This window comes from Myripristis murdjan, chromosome 9, assembly GCF_902150065.1.
Source record: "Myripristis murdjan chromosome 9, fMyrMur1.1, whole genome shotgun sequence".
In the NCBI taxonomy this organism is placed as follows: Eukaryota; Metazoa; Chordata; class Actinopteri; order Holocentriformes; family Holocentridae; genus Myripristis; species Myripristis murdjan.
This window is the reverse complement of record NC_043988.1, coordinates 8867022-8886834: the sequence shown is the minus strand read 5'-3', so window position 1 is coordinate 8886834 and position 19813 is coordinate 8867022. Positions and strand designations below refer to the sequence as shown.

The following is a 19813-nucleotide window of genomic DNA, read 5'->3' as shown; positions in this document are numbered from 1 at the left end:
GGGTTTGAAGCCAAAACAATTTGCTGTGGGCTTTTAGTATTTTTCCAATACCTCCGGAGAACAATTGGTCAGGGAAATAAAACAATTCTTGCAGCATTCTGTTAAAATAGATGAGGTCTGGTAAAACTCAGGTATGTTTCTTGTTTAAATATTAAGCAATGTTCTCCATCATGAATTTTTAACTTTTTGCATTCATGTATTGCTGACAGTAACTAGTTGAGCAGATGCAGGAGGGGCCCTAAAAAATCCAGAAAGGCACTGACAGCCCCTCCCCCCTCTCAGGTGATCAATTAGAATTTATTGACCTCACCTGGCTGCAATATAAAACGCAACACTTCAGCGTTTGGCTCCATTTGGTCTATTTAGTTTTATTTGTAGTCATGGCTGTGTGTTTTTTTCTGTGTGTAGTGCTAATGCAGTTGTCAGGGTCCTTGCAAGGTGAGCTGCTTAAACCTAAATGGTTACTTTCTCTCCCTTTATACAGTTGGTGTAGTTCATTGTTAATAGTATTAACATTAAAGTGGAGGAATTGTGTCCTGTTCTGCTCACCTGATCCTAACAGTCGTGTTATCTGGGAGCACTCCTTTGAAATGTGGTCTGGGCTCGAAGCTGTGCCAGGATGGCTCAGAGTGTGTACGCTACAGCCATGTGTGTGATGGAGAACGCGACTGCAGGGATGGCTCAGATGAAGAGGACTGTGCATTAGAATGCAGTGAAGGTACTGTCTTTGTGTCCTCAGATACTGCATGGGTGGTTTGTCACATCTGACTCAGCCAGATGAGTGTGGTCAGCCTCACAGGGATGCAGGTGATACAAAGCTGTCTAATCTGGCTGATAACCACCCTGCGATTGCTCTGCACTACTTGACACTTTGCCCCCTTTTATCAGTCAAATTAATAATAGCCAATGCAATCCTGGCAAAGTTAATTCGGTTAACCTTTTCCTGCTGAATGTCCCACACTGTCTCCAAAGCATTGCCATGTGAAAACCTGACTTGTTCAGTTTTGCTGATTTTCATGATTTCCTTTCACTTGGCACTACATGGCCCTCTATGGATGAGAATGGCTAAAAACCACTGTCTTAATTCCTAGAGAACCTCTGACACACAGCTTTTACCTGACAGCAATACTTATTTGACCCTAGTCTGGTTCACACTCTTTCCTCTTTAACCACCTGCACAGCCTACATCAGATTATCCCAGACCTTCTCCTGAATAGGCCTGTAAATTGGCCTCTCTCTACAGAGTTTGTTCCAGTTTAGCTGGAACTGTGTAAAATACATTTGCATTCTGCTGTAACCACTTTGCTTTCCAATTTGTTTCAATTCGATGCCCTGCATAGCTTATAATTTGAGACATAACAATGTGAATCCAAGCACAATTGGCCTGTATTAAACTTTTGTCTGGGTGGAAACCACTGCTCGTCTGTGTTTATAATGTCAATCACTGCTTCCAACCACACAGGCCAGTTCCAGTGCTCTCATGGGCAGAAGTGTATAGACCAAGTCCAAGTGTGTGACGGCACGCCCCACTGTCAGGACCGCTCTGATGAGCTGGACTGTATGACGCAAACGGAGGGCTGTGTTCACCAGTGTGACAACAGGAGCCGCTGCCTACCTGCCACCTTCCTCTGTGATGGGGAGCAGGACTGTTCAGACGGCTCAGATGAGGCCAACTGTGGTAGGTTGAAATGACCCAAAGAGAGAGCCTTAGTTTAGTTTGTCTAAAGCCCATGAAAAAATATAGCCACTAAAATAAACTGAAAAAATAACAAAACTCAGCCGGACAAGAAAATGATGATGTGGTAGTAAATACAACACTGGGCAAACTATGGCCTCCAGCAAGTGATCAGAACAATCTGACACAACCACCAGTATGAACAAGAATAAATATTTTCAGAAAATCCATTTATTGGAGGTTATAGCCATTAAAATACTGTATCATGTAACTTACAGCAGTTTGATACTACATGGATGAACTCTGAATTTGTCATGTTATAACAATGTATTTTGGAAGAAAATGTATAACTGATATCTAAGGAAAATGTAATGACTGCTGGAGAAATAGATGAAGCAAAGGAAAGGCAATGAGATTGTACTATAGTTCTGAGTTTTGTGTTGGTGAGAACATCAAGCAGCTGGATTCATCACAACCTCTACATGTACAAATACTCGAATGATAGTTAGGTTAATTATTATCCATTATCGAGTCCTTCTCTTGTAAGGTTTTGCCTCCTAATTATCCTTCTCATGGTTTCTGCATCAGAGGACAAGGAAGCAACCCAAAATAAGAAGCATAGTGAAGAGACTAGTGACGGCTCTACGCCTGCTGCCCCTGTCAGCTCACGTCCTGCTCCCATCAAATGTTCACTGGGCTCCATACCCTGCAAAGACAACACGGAGTGTGTCCTCTACAGCCATGTCTGTGACGGAGAACCAGACTGCAAAGACGGCTCAGACGAGAGGGAATGCTCATCATCATGTCAAACAGGTAGATGGGGGGGTGGGTGGTGTCTGAGTCCTTCACGTCGACATTTAGCTAGGATTGTCAGTGTGACTTTACTGCCCTCTGGTGAGCGTTGTTTATTGTAACTGTTGTAGCTTATGTTGTTGCACTTGAGGATCAAACGGCTTTCGTGCTCATTACAGTAAATGTACACAGTTTGCCTTGGTGACACGGGTGCAGAGGCAAGTCAACACCCTGGCTTCACAGTACATGCTAAAATTGTAAGAAAACAAACAACAAAAAAACACTAAGAAGGAGCCCGCAAAATGTACTGTATGTCGACTTAACTAATTGGTGGGCTGCATGTCGTGTCTAGTAGCTCAATAACCCAGTGTGTACTCAGACTGAGTGCTACTGTAATAGTTGTAAGTAAACGAAACAGACATTATAAAATACCACCACTAATACTACTATTACTGTAATTTATTTGTATAGCACTTCTCAAAACAGTTACAAAGTGCTTTACATACCAGGTAAAAATGATACACACCGATGAGGGCAATGGAAATTAAAAACACAAAGTAGACATGATAAAATGTGTAACATTTGACCTAGTAAAACAAAGCATACAATATATACAGTAAAATTATAAGTTGCAAAAGATGGATTAGAAACAACAAATTTCTATAACAAAGCCTTATTGCAAAAGTAAATTGAGGAGTGATATAAAATAAGAGTTTGCTAACCTAAGTTCCTCAGAGAGGGAGCGCCACAGCTCCAGGGCTCTAATGAAAAATGCCTGGTTTCTTTTGCAAAAGAAGCTCAAGATTGCTCAAAGAAGAGACCGTATCAAAAAAGGTATGTTTAACAGTAACTGGGTGGCGTGGATGAGTCCCGAGACTGGGTTGTGTGCTGAGGATTAGTTATGGAAGGATCTCACTGCATGTAGGAGCTGCTTAATGATTTGTCTACATTTAGTGAATACGACTTGATCATTCACTGACAAAAACCTTTTTTTTTTGGTCAAAATCTGCCACCTTGTCACATTGTTTGACTGCCTACTATGTTCACCTTTTGTTTCGGCCAAGCTCTGCCGGTATCTGATTGCTCAATCTGTCTCTCAGGCCAGTTCCTGTGCGCCCATGGAAAGAAATGTGTAGACCAGGGCCAGGTGTGTGACGGCGTTCCCCACTGTCAGGACCGCTCAGACGAACTGGGCTGTGCCAAGCGCATGGACGGCTGCACTCACCAGTGTGACAACAGGAGCCGCTGCCTTCCTACCAGCTTCCTCTGTGACGGAGAGAGGGACTGCTCAGATGGCAGCGATGAGGCAAACTGCGGTAGGCTGTCGTATGTTCAATTAGGAAAAAAGACAGCTTCTAATTGCATGAAGGCTCACTTAGAGGTTTTATTTGGCACTGTTTAAGCACCATCTGGTGTCCTGCTGTACGCCTAACATACTACACTATTCAAATGTCGCTGAATAATCCATATCTCATTGTCTTGTCTTTCTATATCCAGGACATGATGATGTTTTTGGATGTGCATGTTGGCTCCTGTGCTGTCACACATTCATTTTCCTCCTGGGAAGTGTGTGGTTGATCAGGTGTATTTTAGAAGAGTGCATTAAAGTTTAAGAGTCCCTTCCTCAACTGCTTATCCTCATCCAGTCATCGGATGGAGTGACAAAACTGGCATAATCAGCACTGATACACGTTTTCAGTATTTAGACAGCCCATACTGGAGTATTGGTGATTTTCCATTATGGTGCTTTTGTATAGTTTTTCTAACCTGGAAACTGAACATTGTCCACAATTTCCGAACTTGTGAAGTGGTATCTTTGTCCCCCTGTCTGCAGCTGATGTGGGCTGCAATACCAGTGAATTCACATGCACCAGTGGCCAGTGTGTGTCGGCCACCATGCGCTGTGACGGCCACCCAGACTGCTGGGACCGCTCCGACGAAGAGAACTGCACCAAACCACCGGTCTGCAGCACCAAGCACCGCTGCCCTCAGAGCAAAGAGTGTCTGGTGCAGGAGTGGATCTGCGATGGAGACCACGACTGCAAAGATGGCTCTGATGAGAAGGTGGGTGTGGGGGTGCACCCCCACCAAAACTGGCACAGGTTTTGTACTGTTACAAAATATCTTTTTTCCTAATGTTTTGAGTTAGAAGCTGCTGGAATCAAGCAAACTACAGACCAGGAACCTCCCAAACTTTATTTAATAATAGGAGGTGGAGCAATTCACAACTACATGTTTGTTTTTTATTTTTTCCAGTACAATGAGGGAAGATAGGAGTGTTGGTAACCATTCAGTCTCTTGGTAAAAATTCAATTACCTGCATCAACTTCACCAGAGTGCTTGCTTTTGCACCAATGGCTGCTGTAACTTGAATAAAATAAGTTTTATAGGAGTGGATTAATTTTCACATTTACTGTGGACCGGTCTGCACTTCCCTCTGAGGTTTTGAAATGACCAGCAGAGGGTGCTATGACCTTGAATATAGTAGTAGCCCACCTTTGCTGACTGTAGCCAGATATCAGACATCACCGTGCAAAACTTGCTGGCCTGATGTTTGATGGCACCACAGTGGGGTAAACCTTTCTACTTGGAATAGCAGTAATGTTATGACAGCTAGTGGTTTAAGTGCCAAGTGGTTAATCAGTATCAAAGATGTGAGAAAGAGAAAACTAGGCACCACTAGGTAACCTAAAGTGGTCTATTTATTTTCATTTGGCTGCATAGTGATAAAATGACAAAGCTTAACATTAATGACTGAGTGGCACAGGAGCGACTAGAGAATTGATTTCTGTAGTATCTCTTTGTTGCTCTTACTGAAATTGTTGCTGCCTCCTCCACAAAGGGTTGAGGCAGCAGACCAGTGCCTTGCTCAAAGACCCCTTAGCAGGATAGATGCCTGCTGGAGTGTTGGAATGTGGGCAAAGATGGTATATAGAGTCACTCATACTTAAAGATGAAAGCTCAGTCTTGATGACTATGCCATCATTGTTATAAACTGGCAGCACAGAACCTGCAAGGTTGGAGTGGATCAGATGTCGAGGCATGCTACTTGATACTGTAGTAACAGGGAATGGATTTCTTAAAGCTGGAGAACAGTCACATTTGTTTTTACACCCTTAATTTAAAATTCAAAACAGTGAAAAGATCCACTCTGGCACTGGTGGGCGTTTTTTATGTTTATGCTTTTGACCCAAAGTATTCTAACGTCAGCTCCATTATTAAGAGATTAGGAATATGATCTATTGATGACTTTCAGGACTGTCCTGTGGCCTCACTGAACTGTGGGCAGTTCCAATGGGCCTGCGCCTCCAAAACAAAGTGTATCCCTGCAGCCTGGAAGTGTGACGGCATGAAAGACTGTGATGACGGGAGTGACGAGACTGAATGTGAGTTTAATTACTCATTTGAATGAGGAAAAATTGCTTAGCAGAAACAAAACTCACCAGTGAGGAATCTACAAATCAAACACACAAAGGTGCAATGAGATAAAATGTCATCTTTTGTTTATTTATGCTTCTGCGACTAGATTAGAGTGGAGTCCTTTTTTTTTTTTACATTGCAGCATTGCACGTACTCTATGTACTACATCCTGAATTGCTGCATCTGCATGTACTGAAAATTAAGTTGTATCAACAGTGTCTTATGCAAGTACAACAAAAACAGATTGGCAAACAGTTCACACAGCAGTCAGGAGGTTGGGTTTTATTTTGGTTTATTGTCAACCTGTGTGGAATGGACATGACTAGGCTCCACATGAAATGTATAATTTATATCATCTTTTTAGTTAACGAGGTGGGAAAAATTCTGCACTTAACATTGTGTGTGTGTGTGTGTGTGTGTACACTCAGGTGGAGCGGTGACTTGCCTCCCTCACCAGTTCCAGTGTGGCAGCCAGGAGTGCCTGGAACCAGCCCTGATGTGTAATGGGATCACAAACTGTGCAGACGGCTCAGACGAGGGAGGGAGCTGCCAGATCAAGTGTGCGGAGCCAGAGAACACCCGCTGCTCCCAGAGCTGCTACAGCACCCCACAGGGAACAGTGAGGACCCTGCACCTCCACAATACTCCTGTTTAGCTTGATGTTGACTTGAAGTGGTGTTGGCCTAGAGGCAGAGACGCAGACTTGTGATGGGAAGTTACTGGAGGAGCTGCATAAATGTGGGCAGGCCAAGTGAATAAATAATGGCTCTGTCCTTAACTGTCAAGCACAGCTTTAGATTTACAGTGGGTTATAGTTATTCCAGGGAAGCCGCACAGTATGGAGGACACAATTGGCAGAACAGAAATGAATGCATAAGCAATGTGTAATTTAAAAAAAAAAGACCTAGAAATTAAGAAATAACAATATGCATTAATGCATAAATAAGAATGCCTTATCCTTTCCTATAGTTATAATTTTCTTTATAGCCTGGGTGACATAATGAGATTGTGGTGAGACAAGATGCAGTCGGGGATATGGCCTCTTCCTGGTTTGAAATTCAGCATTACAGTAAAGAGATGCAATTCTTGGAACTTATTACTCTGTTCTATGATTTGCGTCTTCCTGCTTGGTCATCATATCCACATTGCTAATGATTTTCTAGCAAAAATTTTGTTTAAATATTTTACAAAAACACCAGTAGTCATCCTACAAAATTGTCACAAGGTATCAAGGCATTTGGTCAAAGATCTTGAGACACTTCATTTTGTCCATAATTCCCAGCTCAACTTTCATTCATTCAGAGGCTGTGTCACACTTCACATATTCATTAAATTATTTTTACTTATTTAACAGATTTCTCAGTGTGTATTTAGATTTTTATATTTATGTAATTGGTTTGTTTATTCCTTTAATTATGAATAAGTACTATCCTCCATAGCTTGGGTCCAGTATTTTAAAAAATAAGTGTATGCTTATGACTTAAGTATTAACATTACAAACTTTTGTTGGACCAAAGAAAAAAAATCTGTATGTGATGAGTCTAGTGTTTTATACACCACACTTCTGATCAGTGTCTCTTGATGTTGCTGCTCCTCTGACCTGTTCCTGGTGTTCGCGACGCAGCGATGTGGCTGTGCAGCAGGGTTCAGACTAATGGAGGACGGGGTCTCCTGTGTTGATGTTGATGAGTGTGAAGGCCGGAGCCCAGGCGTGTGCAATCAGGTGTGCATCAACACTCCAGGCTCCTACCAGTGTCAGTGCCACCCAGGTTATGCTATGGAGGCGGATGGACACCGCTGCAAGATCACTGGTAAAGTGTGAAGTGAGGTTTCACCACCCTCAGCTTGATGGGCTGAGAGTGACGATACAGTCAAAGTTCTTGCTTACTTCATTATGAATCATCTGTTAAAGATTTTCTGGCTCTGGATAAAAATACACTGCCTTCTACATAATATCAACACTAGGATCAAATTTGGCTCACAAAATGTCATCCCTCTTTCTGTTTTTTTCTGTATTCTCTCCAGTGTGTTCAACCTAATAGATGAGAATGAAAGTGATTTTAAATGTAAGCCTCATACAGTTACCTGAATAATATCTGAATTAATTATATTTGTACAATTAATAAAAGTATATCATCTCCATCTGGAAAAATAGCTTCACTATTTGAGCACATCTAAAAACTAAATTGAAAAGAGCGCCTGTAGTGGGACCAATATTTTTCCTGTTGTCTCCTCTCAGGTGAGCCCTTCCTGCTGGCATCGGTCCAAACAGACTTCTTCCTCTTTGGCCTGCGAAGTGGCAGCCTAGAGGTGTTGTCCTCCCCAGCCAAGAAGGCCATCCTGTCTCTGGACTACGACTGGAAGGAGCAGAAGGTCTTCTGGGCCAGTCTGGACTCCGAGAGCATCAGGTGGTCCTCCCTAGATCAGAGGACCAGGGGAACTCTAATCAGAGGTTGGTGCAACACAAAAACAGAGCAGACTGGTTATATTTCCATGCAGCCTGGTCGTCTGTTAATTGAACAAATTGTTACTTGCAACCAATGAAACACTTTGTCAGACAACAATAGACATGCTAATATGGACCCAGTTGAAGAACGGTAAACATTATTTACCTTTTCCCACTGCTGCAATTACACAGGGATTTATTCTATTGATTATTTTAGAAATACTCCTTCATAGCTGACAAAACAGCATGAGCATTGTTGGCACGTGGTGACCATATTACTAGTCCATGTTTTTGTGCTTTGTTTGCACTCTTGAGAGAATTTCCTGGCGCTCTTATGCAGAAGGAGACGATGGAACAGGTAGTCTTGCTCAAAAACATTGTTTTCAGTGAAAACGAGCCCACTCTGCCATTCCCTTTATTTTCCACAGATGTCAGGTCTGACTCTGTAGCTGTTGACTGGATCGGTAGGAATCTGTACTGGATCGATGGGGTCAGCAGTCACATTGTTGCAGTCAGACTGAACACAAACTCTGCCAAGCCACTGGAATACAGCATCATCCTGGATGAAGACCTGGACCAGCCCCGCTCTCTGGCACTGCTGCCACAAAGGGGGTCAGTAATGTGCAGCCTATTTCAGTCAACATTCATATTCCACAAACACTGTAGACATATAAAAATGTTAAGGCCAGTTTCCAAGGTCATTTGCAAAAAGTATTTGAACCCAACACTTTTGCATTGTCTTATGATGAGAGCAAGCCTTCAATGTAATCCACAGGGTTAACTCAGCATCATGGGATTAAGGGATGAAGTCAGGACAAATGAGAATAATGATCTTGCAGCTCATTAACTTGCATTTTATTTGTTTATTTTTTTCCTAGGATAATGTTCTGGACAGAGATTGGTAATGATGTGAAGATTGAGCGGGCTGGCATGGACGGATCAGAAAGGAAGGCAGTGGTCAACTCCAGTCTGGGCTGGCCAGGAGGCGTAGCTGTGGACATCATCTCAGACAGAGTCTACTGGACGGATGAAAGGCTCAAGGCTATAGGATCTGCCACACTGGATGGGGACGACATCCAGGTGAACAAAATGGGAGGGGAACATTGTATGATTGTTCTACATAATAATAAAATAACATATGATGATGAGGATAATATACAATAACATACTTTATTATAATTGCATGTAGTTGCACAAATTTATTTTGAGTGCAAAGAAACTCATCTTGAGCTTACCAGAGGTATTTCATTTTGATTCCCTGCAAATGACTAAATATCTCCAGTAGCTGGTGGAGGTTCTAGCCCAGACCATTAAACGTATCCCATTCAGACTAAAATAATCATGATACATTGGACCAGTGTGTTACAAGTCACTCACATCACCCAATCGATAGCTGCCATTCTCCTTATAGTTATAGAAGACTGAGTTTACATACACACAAAATGGCACAAAAACAAAACAGTAACTGTTATGTAGCTGGAGTGACTTGTGCTTTATCACTTTTCTGTAGATTAGTCCTTGCAGCAAAATAAAATCATCTGCATGCTGCTCTGCAGGTATGATGTTGGTGCAGCCAGGCAGCAAATCATACACATACACATTCAGTGTATTTTATAGTTGTGTATTGCAAGATTAAATGTTTGGTTTGTCATTTTTGCCATATTCAGATCTTGCAGATGAAGGAGACCACCAACCCGTTCTCCCTGGCTGTATTAAATGACATCCTCTACTGGTCTGATGCCAAGAGGCGGACAGTGCAGGCCGCCCATAAGATCACTGGAAAAAACCATCAGGTTCTCCTCAAGAGGCCAAGACAACCTTTTGGTGTGAAGGCAAGAAAAGAATTCCTTAACAGGAATAAATGGGAAGCATCTGGTGATATTTCATTTCAAGTACCACTGTTACTTTGATTAAATTTTATTCATGCAAGAGAACTTGTGGAAACTACTTGGTAGTTTGCTAAAAGAAAGATGATAATGGCTTTGAGTGCTGATGAATGTTTAAAGTATGCCTTTCCCCTACCATGCCTGGCCTGCAGATCGTCCACCCACTGCTGCAGCTGGGCACTGAGAGCCCTTGTGATAAAATGGACTGCTCCCACTTGTGTGTGTTGGCCCCGGGACCTAAGGCTGTATGCAAGTGCCCCTCTGGTCTTCTGCTGGCTGAAGATGGTCTGACCTGCTCAAGCCTGGTCAACACTGCGTTCCTGTTGATACTCTCGCCCTCCACGGTTACCCAGGTTTTGCTTTAATGCATACTTTCAGTGTCATTTGCACAATACTTATTCAAACCCTCATGGGAAAATTTGGTAAGCTAGGATGTGCTGTTTATGTAAGATAGAAGTCCAAGCCCTAAAACAAAGTTGTGGTGGCTGTAGAAATGATAACCTAGATGTTATCACACACCAATGTGTGGTTATACATTCCCTTTTTTTTACAGTTTATAGTTTAACTGCTGATGGTCTCTGTAGATCTACCTGCAGGCCCGACACACGGCAGCAGAGTTGAAAGGCTGGCCTGAACACCTGGCCCTGCAGGTGCCCAATGTCAATGAGGCGGCCATCTTGGATTACAGCCTGCGAGACCACACCCTGTTCCTGACTGATCGTGGCACAACCTCGCTGGGCCTCTTCAAGCTGAAGGACGTGGACCTCATCTCTCAAGGCCAGCTCCTCAAACTCCTGGGTGACACAATCACTGCCATGGCCCTGGACTGGATAACACGCAACGTCTACTGGAGCAGCACCAAACAGCCCCGCCTGCAGGTCACCTCTGCCACTGGTGTGCACACTGCTGTTGTGATCAGGGATGATATTGGTGGTCTGGAGTCCATTGCCCTCCATCCTCCCAGTGGAAGAGTTTGTCTCATCAATGTGGGTCTGCAGGGCACAGGTACCCTGGCTACAGTAGAGTGTGCCCATATGGATGGAGCTGAGCGACGTGTAGTGTGGAAGGATGCTGCCCAGCCCACATCTTTAATCTTTTCCAATAAGGGGGATCAAATCTACTGGGCCGATACCAGTAAGGAGAAATTTCTCTTTAGGATTGTACAACATTTTAACTACATTGGTGTCATTTTGTCATAGGTGTCACAATTTGCAGAGGTGGATGTCATTGTGGAATCAAGCATCTTGGGAGTCCTACACACTAAAACAAACTGTTTTTTTCCCCAGGCTCAGGGACAATCAGCTCTGTCCAGCTTGATGGCTCTGAGTACAAAGAGTTCAAGGCTGGCAGTGGCCTCGCTGCTCTGGCTCTGAGTGATGACCTGCTGCTCTGGGTGACTGTCAGTGGTAATGAGTTTTATATGTATGAAATGACAAGTTGAGTTATGCCAACTGCTATGTTATTCTTCCTCACTGCCAGTAAGAGGTGCTGTTTGGTTAGTTTGGTTACAGTAGATATGCAGTAGCAGCCTCAGGGATAGCAGCCTGACAGTTACTTATTCTAAACTATAATCTACAGTGAATTGCCTGTAGACCTTGCAGATTCAAAACCAGCTTTTGAATCTGCAAGGTCTACAGGCAATTCACTGTAGATTATAGTTTAGAATAGACTCTGTCAATTAAAAGCAAATTGTTTTCATATGAAAATGAAAATAATAAAATAAATAATAAAAATAAACATGACTGATCATGTTTAATATGCTCTACTTAAAAATGGCTTTATAAAAGCTTACTTCGGCAGATGTTATGAACTGATGTCAGTTGGCCTCAGGTCACTGTTTTTAGACAGAGGTGGCGGCTGTTCTTGTAATTTGTTTTATGTTGATTTCCCTTCAGACAAGGCCAGGCTCTGGTACAGAGACGAGCAACAGCAGACAAAATTGTGGTTTGAGGTCAGCACACAGGTGGTCAGTTTGAAGGCATACAGCAAGTCCAGCCAGACAGGTATGTGAAACTACACCACACCACCCTGGTCACATAGTAGTGCCTAATGGTCCTCAGTGCTCATTATAGCCTGCTTAGGGTCCTAGAGGTTTAGACTTTACCTCCACAGGACAACAAATTCTGTTTGATGTGGCAAATGACACTTACCTGGCATCAAAGCAGGCAAAGGCTAACCACAATAAAAGCCAGTTGAATAGTTTATAACTATTTATATAGCTCTTTTCTAATCAAAGATACCAAGTGCTTACACCTATGCCCATGTCTGACAACACTGATAATCTTGACAGGTTCAAACCAGTGCTCTGTAAACAACGGGAACTGCCAGCACTTGTGTCTCGCCACCCCTGGAGGTCGGATGTGCAAGTGTGCCCATGACCATATCTTGGTGAATGCCACCCACTGTGTCCTGGGACAGCGCTGCCCCACTGGCAGCAGGCCTTGTCTGGATGGGCTTGCGTGCCACCCAGTGGAGAAGTTCTGTAACAGGCATGTGGACTGTCCTGACCATTCAGATGAGAACTGTGAGTCTTCACCTTCTTAAAGGATTGTCAGAGGTGGAGAGAACACCAACATAATTCACTCAACAAGTAATGTTATTTACAGCTAAAGCATCTAATTTTTCACCTTTACACAAGTGTATTCTAGTCCTGCTCTGCTTTCTCTCAAGTTCCTGCCTCACTCATTTGCAGTCACTCATTTAGATGACCTGTATACTTTGAAATGCTATTTAGCCTGAAGCAGAGGTAACTGGCACCACCAGTACCAGCACAGATACACAAACAGTGAACACAGTCAAGCTGCAATTAAGTTAAATGTGCGCCAAACGTGCACCTGCCTTAACAGCTATTTTTGTACATGCATTCTTCCATTTAGCAAATGTTGGGGATTTTTCCTTGATAGGTTAAAATTATTAATCAATGAAAATTTGAATTAGTTTTTCTGTACATTAACTACTCAATTTTAGTGACTTATCAATTCAGCACTAAATAAATTTCCATTTGTTAATATAGAACAAATGATGCCACTCTGGCCTGCAGAACCAGCATTTCAGTGGTCTAATCCTCGGCCTGAATTATTATTTTTTTTTTAAGTCCTAGTGAACGTCACAGTGTACTTCACAACTGTATCAAAAAGCTTAAAGGGCTACTGCAAGTCTACCTCTCCTTGAGTGGAAACCTTTCTACCTTCCTCCCAGTGGTGTAGTCTACGTGATACGCAGGTATACGCCGTATACCCACTAGAAAAGGTCCAGAATTGCTGTATAACCACTTAAAAATGCGCAGAGATACGCATCAGTATGTATTTTTTTGACATAACGTTCACTTTCCCGTTCATAAATTCGTCTTCTCTGTGTTACGAAGCGGGCTCTTTTTGACCATAGGGACTTCCGTCAGGCTTGACGTGAATCCTATGTAAACTACTAGGTGAAGCGGTGAATGGCTTGAAGAGGGGCACGAATCAACAACCTCAAATGGCCCAACGCTAGTCAGTGGAGAAATGAAATGAAAAGAAAGCAAAACCAAATGACACTATTTCAGTGTTTCAGTAAGCCTGCTGCTTGTCCTGTGAATACTACCGCTTCGGGGACACTAGTACAGCTGGGGCTAACGTTAACGTTTCAGAAAGCGTACGTGTGTGTGTGTGTGTGTGTGTGCGCGCGCGCGCGCGCGCGCGCATGCCCACTAGAATAAACTAGACTACACCACTGCTTCCTCCTCATTTCAGGTGTCCATCTGAAGCAGGGGTCAGGAGCCAAGGCCACTGCCCCCACCCAGCCCCAGCCTACCAGCTCCTCTCCTCCCCCTCTGTCTGACGCTGCTGGCTTGAACACCACCAACAGCCTGAATGTCAGCGGGTTACTCAGGAACTTGAACGCCCAGCAGTGCAGCCAGAGTCGCTGCAGTGGCAGTGGACGCTGTGTGGAGAGCAATGGTGACACCAGCTGTGTGTGCCTGCTGGGCTACAGTGGCGACTCGTGCCAGGACCATCTCCTGAAGAACTTTCAGGGTCCCATTGTCTACGGGGCAGCAGGCATCTGTGTAGCAGTGGTGGTCATTGCCATTGTGACAGTAGTGATTAAAAGGAAGAAAAATATCAACACAAGGTTTTTGTAATGTCATCACTTTAAGAGAAACCATCTTGTCTCACTTAAAAGAACATAATGTTACTTGACATCTTAGTTTATTTTTTCATCACTATACACCTGCCATGGGGGGAAAAAGTTCCCACATTTTTTACTCCCTTAAATTCATCAAAACTGCTTGTTGATGGTTGGTAGCATTCTTCATGGAAACAAAGGGGTTAATGTAGCCAGTTTTAGTTAGCTGTGCCAATGTAGAATACTAGCAAGAGATTTTAGGGAGACAAAGGAAACAATGCAGTTTAAAATAAAAAATAGTCAAGTATTCCTCATCTAAAAAAATAATTTTAACATTGTACTTGAATAATGACGCAAAAACAATGTATAGACAGTGACATGGAAAAAATATATATATTTTATCTTTCCCAGGAGAGCTAGTCCAGCAGTGAAGGAAACCAGCATGACTGACTTGGAGAAAAAAGCTGAGTCTGCCCCCAGCACACGACCTGCCCCAGCTGAAACAGACATGGCAGAGGTAGACTTCCCGGAAACCTTTCTATATTCTCAGCTCTCAGATTTATTTTACTGTCTGTGGGATGACAATGTGATTTGTCCTTTCTTGACAGGAAGTGGTGTCTTCTGTGGACTGAGTCTGATTTATGTGCAACTTGTTTGTTTCTGTTTTTTAAATAAACATGTTGCAGTTTCGACTTTTTCTGTGAAGTTATTTCAGCATTGTGCACCCATCAGTTAGACCACCCAATGGTTTATGTAACATGGACTAAAACATGGATTGTGGCCAGCAATTATCTGAATTACAGCACTCATTGGAATATTCTACAGATTTATACATATACGTGATAATTAGTTCCTGTTATGGTAAATTGAGGGAATGAACAAGCAGTTGGCCTATGTATAACACAACTCATTTTACATATCACCTTGATTATAAAACATTTAACTTTTAAATTGATTTCGCTAGGTGTCAACCGTCAGTTCTATCTTTCAAAATGCATACATTTCCAGAATTATGGAAACAGAATTTCAGATTGGCAATATATCAAATGTGAGTTTCATGTGTCTTAGGGTCATTAAACTTTTTCAATCTACAAAGGACCACTTGATTTTCATTTCAAATAAAAAAAAATATATGTATGTATATATGTATATGTGTGTATATATATATATATGAATTATATATTCATATATATATACATTAGCTCCGACCCTCTACACGGCGACTCAGCTGATCCCATAGGTTTTCTATGGGATTCAGGTCTGAGAAAGTGCAGGCCACTCCATTTGAGATACCCCAGTCTCCAGCAGCTGTTACCTAATGATGCGACCTCGATGAGCTGGAGCATCAAACACCTGATGTGAATTTTGCCGTTAAACTCCTTGTTAGAGAACAGCAACTTGTGCAAAAAGTACTGAAACACTGAACAGTTGGACATGTGCATTCAAAAGTTTACAGGTCACATTAAGTTCACCTGTAAAGGTTAGAATGCATTTTAGGTTCATCCTGAAATTTCACCCGAAAGCCGAATATCCCTAACTTTTTGTGAGTAGTGTAATTATTTCAATAATACTTCAACTGTTTCAGTGTCTTGGGATAGTCTATAGTGTTTTTGTCTGATATTAAGCATTCCTGTGGCAATGCATAGCTGTGTTGGTGTGCCTCCACCCCTTACCTCATACCATAGTGGTGCCTACAGGTGAATGGTTTTTAATAACTTGTTTGTTCCAGTTGAGAAACAGTTATCACATTAAATCTGGTCACGCCCTAGTGTTCTGTTTTTAAAAGGCTGTTGGATTGTACTTGTTAAATATAGTTTACACTGGACAACACAAGAGTGAGCTTGACGGACGACTACCTACGGTAATGTAAAGGAATAAGATTCTTGCTTGTCACTCTGTTATGATTAATGCTTTTGTGATTTGTATTGTAGTGCTTGCAATGCTATAATGCTAATACTACAGTACTACTATGTAAGAGTTAACCTCTATAAATGGTAGATCATATGTGGTAAGAGATAAGCAATGATAGAGACATAAATATAAATTCCAAGATTACAAATTGCAATGATTGAACTCATTAACCAATATATCAGTTGAGTTGTGTACAGGCAGAGCTCCTATTAATATGATTTATTTCTTCTATAGAATGATGGCAATAAGGGTGGCATTTGTTTTCCTGTGCTGTGTTGAAGTCTCCATGACTTTACCAGTAAGTAATTGTTTCTTCTCACAGTAACAGCAGTGTGATTTCATATATACATGGAAAATTCTGAATGTTTGCTTCCCCCAAATGCAAGTTTGGAATGATTTTTTTTTTTTTTTTTTTTTTTTTTTTTTAAAGATGCCAACACTGGGGAGACGTTATCAGTCAGCTACCATGCCAAACTTGGGAAGAGGACCTTATCGACTAGAACCGCCGGTGAAACCCTTTGGGCAGCCTGAGATACACTATGATGTCTTCGTTCCCACCTTCAGAATTGAAGACCCTCGAAGACGCACTGCCACATCTATCCTGCCAGATCAAAAAGAGGTACAATACATGAGACCATCTGAAAGGTCACCCTATTGGCCCCTGAACCCACCTGTTAACCCAGCTAGAGAGACCACCTCTTATCCATCTCCTCAACAAACACCAGCACCTCCTGTCATTCCCCAAAAACCTGATCAACCTCCTCAACAAACCTCTGCTGCTCCTGTCATCACCCAACGACTTGATCAACCTGCTCAACAAACCCCATCACCTCCTGTCATCCCCAGACGATCTGATCAAAACGTTCCCTCTTCCTGTGCTGGTGGAAACTGTGAATACCCTCACGGTTCTCTGTCCCATCATCCCCCTCCCTTGAATCCACAGTCCTCAAATGCGACACATGGGGAACGAAGCCAAACTGAGCCTCCCAAACAGCCTGCACTCCCAATTTTTATTTTCACCGACACCTCTGGGAAAAATGCACCTCAAGTAGTCCAGCTACCCTCTACATCAGATACCCAAGCACAGAGCTCCAGTTCTGGTCTGACTATGCCTATTTTCATTTTTCCTGCAGACAGAAGTTCAGATGGCAAACAAGTGCCTGGGCAAAGGGGAGGTCAAGAAGAAGGGAAAGTGGGAGAGCAAGTGAGTGGGCAAGGTGAAGGGCAAGACCAAAGGGAACAGGGAGGGCAAGGAGCAGGACAAATGGGGAGACAAGGGGAGGGTCAAGGGTCAGGGCAAGGGGGAAGTCACATAGGTGGGCAAGCAGCAGGGCATAATGGAGCCCAAGGAAAACGACCAGTGGAAGTTCAACGGACAGGACCAGCGGCAGCTCATTTGGCACCAGCAGTTCAATGGGCATGGCCACCAGCAGTTCCATGGACACAGCCAGCAGGAGTCCAATGGACAGGGCCAGACAGAGTTCAACAGACACATCCACAGAATGTTCATTTGGTAGTTCAACCTCCAGGAAATGCGGGAAGGCCAATGGCAGGGCAAAGGGGCCATTTATGGACAGGACCTTCAGGAAAGTCAATTACAGGGCAATGGGCGGGGCAAGTGGGAAGGCCACCGGTGGCTCAAAGAGGAAGTCAGTGGACCAGGCAACAGGGAATGGCACCAGCATATCAAGGGGGAAGTCAGTGGTCAGGGCAGGTGGGAGGGACACAGTTGGGTCAAAGAGGTCAGTGGGCAGGGCAAGAGGGAATGCCACCGGTGCTTCACCAAGGAGGGAGTCAGTGGTCAGGGCAAGTGGGAATGCCACCAGTGTACCAAGGAGCGAGTCAAAGGTCAGGGCAATTGACAGAGCAAGTGGGAAGGTTACCGGTGGATCAAAGGGGAAGTCAATTGACAGGGCAAATGGGAATGCCACCAGTGAATCAAGGGGGAAGTCATGCATCAGGGCAAGTGGGAATGCCACCGGTGAACCAAGCGGGGAGTCAGTCATCAGGGCAAGTGGGAATGCCACCAGTGTATCAAGGAGGGAGTCAATTGACAGGGCAAGAGGGAAGGCCAACGACGTATCAAGGAGGGAGTCAATCATCAGGGCAAGTGGGATTGCCAGCGGCGAATCAAGGGGGAAGTCAATCATCAGGGCAAGTGGGAATACCATCAGTAAATCAAGGGGGGAGTCAATCATCAGGGCAAGTGGGAATGCCATTGGTGAACCAAGGGGAGACTCAGTCATCAGGGCAAATGGGCATGCCACCTGTGTCTCAGGGAGGGAGTCAATCAACAGGCCAAATGGGAATGCCACCTGTGTCTCAGGGAGGGAGTCAATCATCAGGGCAAGTGGGAATGCCACCTGTGTCTCAGGGAGGGAGTCAATCATCAGGGCAAGTGGGAATGCCACCTGTGTCTCAGGGAGGGAGTCAATCATCAGGGCAAGTGGGAATGCCACCTGCATCTCAGGGAGGGAGTCAATCATCAGGGCAAATTGGAATGCCACCAGTGTCTCAGGGAGGGATTCAATCATCAAGGCAAATGGGAATGCCACCTGTATCTCACGGAGGGAGTCAATCATCAGGGCAAGTGGGAATGCCTCCAGCATATCAAGGAGGGAGTCAAATGTCAGGGCAAGTGGTAATGCCACCAGTGTATCAAGGAGTTAGTCAATCATCAGGGCAAGGGGTAACGCCACCAGTGTATCACGGAGTTAGTCAATCATCAGGGCAAGTGGGAATGCCACCAGCATATCAAGGCGGGAGTCAATCATCAGGGCAAGGGGGAATGCCACCAGCATATCAAGGAGGGAGTCAAATGTCAGGTCAAGTGGTAATGCCACCAGTGTATCACAGAGGGAGTCAAACATTAGGGCAAGTGGTAATGCCGCCAGTGTATCAAGGAGGGAGTCAAACATCGGGGCAAGTGGGAATGCCAGCAGTGTATCAAGGAAGTAAATCATCAGGGCAAGTAGGAATTCCACCAATTCAAGGAGGGAGTCAATCATCTCAGCAAGCGGGAACACCACCAGCATATCAAGGAGGAGGTCAATTGACAGGACAAATGGGAATACTATTGGTGTATCAAGGGGGGCGTCAGTTGCCAGGGCAAGTGGGAATACTACCAGTATATCAAGGTGGGAGTCAATTGCCAGGACAAGTGGGAATACCACCTGTGTCTCAGGGAGGGAGTCAATCATCAGGGCAAATGGGAATGCCACCTGTGTCTCAAGGGGGGAATCAATTGCCAGGGCAAGTGGGAATGCCACCTGTGTCTCAGGGAGGGAGTCAATCATCAGGGCAAATGGGAATGCCACCTGTATTTCAGGGGGGGAATCAATTGCCAGGGCAAGTGCTAATACTACCAGTGTATCATGGGGGGAGTCAATTGCCAGGACAAGTGAGCAGGCCTTTAATGGATCAAAGTGAGAGTCGAGGGGCAGGGCAGGCAGGAAGGCCCTGGGATGCGAATGCTGGACGTCCATGGGCAGGGCAAGGTACAGCCCTGAGACAACCAGAGGGACCCCTCTTTGTATATCCTCCTGAGGTTGCCAAGAGAATAGGCATTGGGGAAAGCAAAGG

The 19813-nt window shown here is 43.9% G+C and overlaps 1 protein-coding gene across 2 annotated transcripts; it reads left to right on the top strand.

Annotated features, from left to right (window-relative positions):
* The first annotated feature begins 300 nt into the window (after window positions 1–300).
* On the top strand, window positions 301–15012 carry lrp13 (low-density lipoprotein receptor related-protein 13). 2 transcript variants are annotated; one of them, XM_030061050.1, is made up of 21 exons: window positions 301–438; window positions 563–718; window positions 1463–1678; window positions 2264–2488; window positions 3568–3783; window positions 4302–4531; window positions 5724–5853; window positions 6316–6506; window positions 7512–7698; window positions 8127–8339; window positions 8762–8945; window positions 9212–9413; window positions 10001–10165; window positions 10372–10572; window positions 10804–11353; window positions 11506–11625; window positions 12115–12222; window positions 12510–12743; window positions 13948–14326; window positions 14732–14837; window positions 14929–15012. In XM_030061050.1, exons 1-21 carry the CDS (start codon window positions 381–383, stop codon window positions 14950–14952), a joined length of 4095 nt encoding a protein of 1364 aa, XP_029916910.1. In that variant the 5' UTR covers window positions 301–380; the 3' UTR covers window positions 14953–15012. The 2 variants fall into 2 exon arrangements, with proteins under 2 accessions (XP_029916910.1, XP_029916911.1); XM_030061051.1 differs by lacking the exons at window positions 14732–14837; window positions 14929–15012 and having other exon boundaries at window positions 12510–12809; window positions 13948–14086.
* Window positions 15013–19813: the final 4801 nt, after the last annotated feature.

Bases quoted from the DNA above. Each gene is read 5' to 3' on its own strand.
- lrp13 (XM_030061050.1), top strand. From the start codon at position 381: ATGGCTGTGTGTTTTTTTCTGTGTGTAGTGCTAATGCAGTTGTCAGGG. The intron at 439-562 runs GTGAGCTGCTTA...TGATCCTAACAG, and splicing joins GTTGTCAGGGTCCTTGCAAG to TCGTGTTATCTGGGAGCACT. The intron at 11,354-11,505 runs GTAAGGAGAAAT...TTTTTTCCCCAG, and splicing joins AATCTACTGGGCCGATACCA to GCTCAGGGACAATCAGCTCT.